Raw genomic sequence first — 2,919 nt, 5'->3', positions numbered from 1 at the left:
ATCGGTAGGGATGGTCATGGTCGAGTCGGACTCCTTGAGGCATTGACGATATTATCTAAAATGGCTTGTCTTGCCCCGTGTATGGTCGCCTAGTAGCGGAGATTCTACCGTTGTTTGAAAAAATGGAGTTTATTCCAGATAAGACGGGGACAAAATAGCATAGCAAATTGACTAGCGATGTACAATCGTAGTGCGGTATGGCTACCGAGAGAACTACCATATATCGAGGCACTTCCTACTTGATTGTACTCCTACGGTTATGAATAAAACCCATTTGCCCTCTCAAAAAAAATAGTTAAAACTTGTGAATTCCTAGAAAGGGCATAAGCATGTGTATCATTGCATTAGAGAAGAGACGCCTTTCGGCCGTTACAACGCTAACACTAGAATTAGCAACCACACACCACATCATACCACAAGACAAGCAACATCTAGACCAACCTCATGCCAATGACAATGAAGCAAACCATAGATCAACCAACCAGCGTCACAACCAATGTCAAAGACCTTTACAATATGAAGGCAAACCATACAGCAACCAAACCAGCGCCACACCCAACGTCAAAGACCTCTACGATATTAGAAGACCCGAGGAAAATACAGACCAACATACCCCTATCCATCGTGTCAAGAGAAATTTGGCAAGTGCATGGCAGGGCCTGGGCAAACCTAGATAAGGCGTCGTCAAGAAAGAGCGCCGACGATGATGTACATTGCGCCCCAAAGGCTCACGCCCAAAGTAGTAGCCGATACCGACTCACGCCGCACCATCGGAGTTCCTCGAGCATGAACACAATACCTCCAAGGAGGAAGCGACGACATGGCACCGCGCCTAGTCTGCAGGTCAGACCACAAGTTTCCCCAAGCACAAGATCAGGGCCAAAACAACGCCTCCAGAGCTCGCGTCGCCGTTGTCAGCTTCGGACTTAAAAGTTGTCAGTTATATTGTGGGACGAAATTCATAGCCCAGGCGCATCGATCGATGGTACACAAGGGTGCAACTGAAACATGAGAAACAAGACATGCACTAGTTCATAATTCATATGTTTAGCAGGCTTGCTCAACGATAATGTCAGACAAAATACAGTACTAGAGCACTACTGCACATGCATATCCCACCGGCCGCGTGCAACCGTACGTCCCCAACAAAATCCCCAAAAAAACGTTGCAGCGCCCACCAACCGCGTTCCATGCCCTAACACGTACCTACACGTACTACCCACTAGTACTAGGCTAGTTGTACTGGTACACGCCGTGCTGCCTGTCGGGCCACGCCGAGAACGCCGGGGCCGGCGGGACGCCGTTCAGCCGCCACGCCAGGAACGGCGCGTCGACGGCGCCGGCGTAAGGAAGCGGCGCCTCCTCCGCGTACGGCACGGCGCGAGGGGCCGACATGGGTGCCCGCTGCGCGACGTAGCCGCACCCGCCGCCGGCATTGGTCTCCGCCGCGCGGCGCTCCTCCTTCTTGAACCTTATGCCGCAGGCGTTGCACAGCGACTGGGACAATGCCACAAGACAACGAGAGATCAATGGAATGCAAGAACGCGGCGACAAAGTAGACAATGCGCGAGGGTGCATTCGTACCTTGGGTCCGCGAGGGCCGTTCCTCCAGAGCGGCGTGGACGCGGTGCCGCAGTTGGCGCAGCGGCGGTCCAGGAGCTGCTCGTGGCCGGCGGCGCCGCCCCTGCCCTGCTGCTGGTGGTAGTAGCAGGGGTCGGCCGCGGCGGACACGGACTGGTACGCCTGCGGCGGCGGCCTGCGGTCCGGCTCTGGGCAGCGCGAGGAGGGCGTGCCGAGGGAGAGCGTGCAGTCCACGAGTGAGCCCGAGGAAGCAGAGGAGGCCGGGGAGGAGGGAGAGAGGGTGGTGACGGTGCTGTGGTCGTCGTACGAGTAGGCAGCCTCCTCCACCGACGGCCACTGGCCTTTGCTGCTGGGCAGCGGCGGGAAGAAGAGCGAGAAGGTGGAGGTGGCCATAGCGCCGGAGCTTGCGACGTTCTAGTGCCACCTAGCTTGGGCGGGCGCTCTGTTATTTAGAGAGAAGAGAAGAGAAGCTGCTAGCAGCGTGTCGAGGAGGAGGCGAGGAGCTAGCTGGCTTGCTGCGAGCAGAGCAGAGTGAAGCTGGTGGTGAGCTACTGGAGGTAGGCCGCGGCAGCTAGGATTTATAGGGTGCCCGAGATGCGCAAAACTTGATTTTAGATTTGCATCCATCCATCCATCTCATCTGGTGCTTTGCTTTGCTTTGCTTGCTGGAGTGGTAGTAATCGAGGCGCTGGTTTGCTTTGCTTTGAACAGCAGCCGCCTCGGTCGCATACATGCGTCGCCACTAGCTAGGCTACGCTAGGATGCATGCTCCATGCAATGGAACAAAAGATTGTGCACGGCTACAGAGGCAAGCCAAGACCGGCGGAGCAGGGCGGCCAATGAGTGCGCGGTTGGACTGGCTGGCTGCGCCCTGCCGCTCTGCTCCTGTGGATGGCAGTCTTGGCTCGGCTTGGGCGGCCGGACGACGGGAGGCTGGATGGATGGGTGACTGCTCGGAGCAGAGGGGCAGAGGCCGACGATCTGCCGCGCTTATCCCGGAGCTACAGCGAGCGAGCCCATGCAAGCACGCACGTCGCCTCAGGAATCAAATGGGCGATCACGGAGGAGGCAAAGCAAAGATGCTGCCCGGTTGGGAAACTGCCTGCCGGCTCGGCCAGGGTGTCATATAGAGCGACGGCGAGTGACCGTTCCGGCGCTGGCCTTTGACATCATAACAGTATACCGGAGATCCCGCCAGCCAAAGGTACGCATGCATGCCAGAGGTGGCGACGCAGGCCTCCCTGACACTGACAGCCCGGGCTTAGCTAGCTACTCGTACTCACTGACAGCCCGGAGTACTAGTAGTATCTTGACAGTAGCAACATCTCACTCACTGCC

The 2,919-nt window shown here is 57.0% G+C and overlaps 1 protein-coding gene across 1 annotated transcript; it reads right to left on the bottom strand.

Annotated features, from left to right (window-relative positions):
• Positions 1–1,023: 1,023 nt before the first annotated feature.
• Positions 1,024–2,656, bottom strand: LOC119312717 (GATA transcription factor 15-like). Its single transcript, XM_037588475.1, has 2 exons — positions 1,585–2,656; positions 1,024–1,497 (listed from the first exon to the last, which is right to left on the bottom strand). Exons 1-2 carry the CDS (start codon positions 1,972–1,974, stop codon positions 1,234–1,236), a joined length of 654 nt encoding a protein of 217 aa, XP_037444372.1. The 5' UTR covers positions 1,975–2,656; the 3' UTR covers positions 1,024–1,233.
• Between the last annotated feature and the right edge of the window lie 263 nt (positions 2,657–2,919).

Source organism: Triticum dicoccoides, chromosome 1B (genome assembly GCF_002162155.2).
Source record: "Triticum dicoccoides isolate Atlit2015 ecotype Zavitan chromosome 1B, WEW_v2.0, whole genome shotgun sequence".
NCBI lineage: Eukaryota > Viridiplantae > Streptophyta > Magnoliopsida > Poales > Poaceae > Triticum > Triticum dicoccoides.
This window is presented reverse-complemented; position numbering and strand designations above follow the sequence as displayed.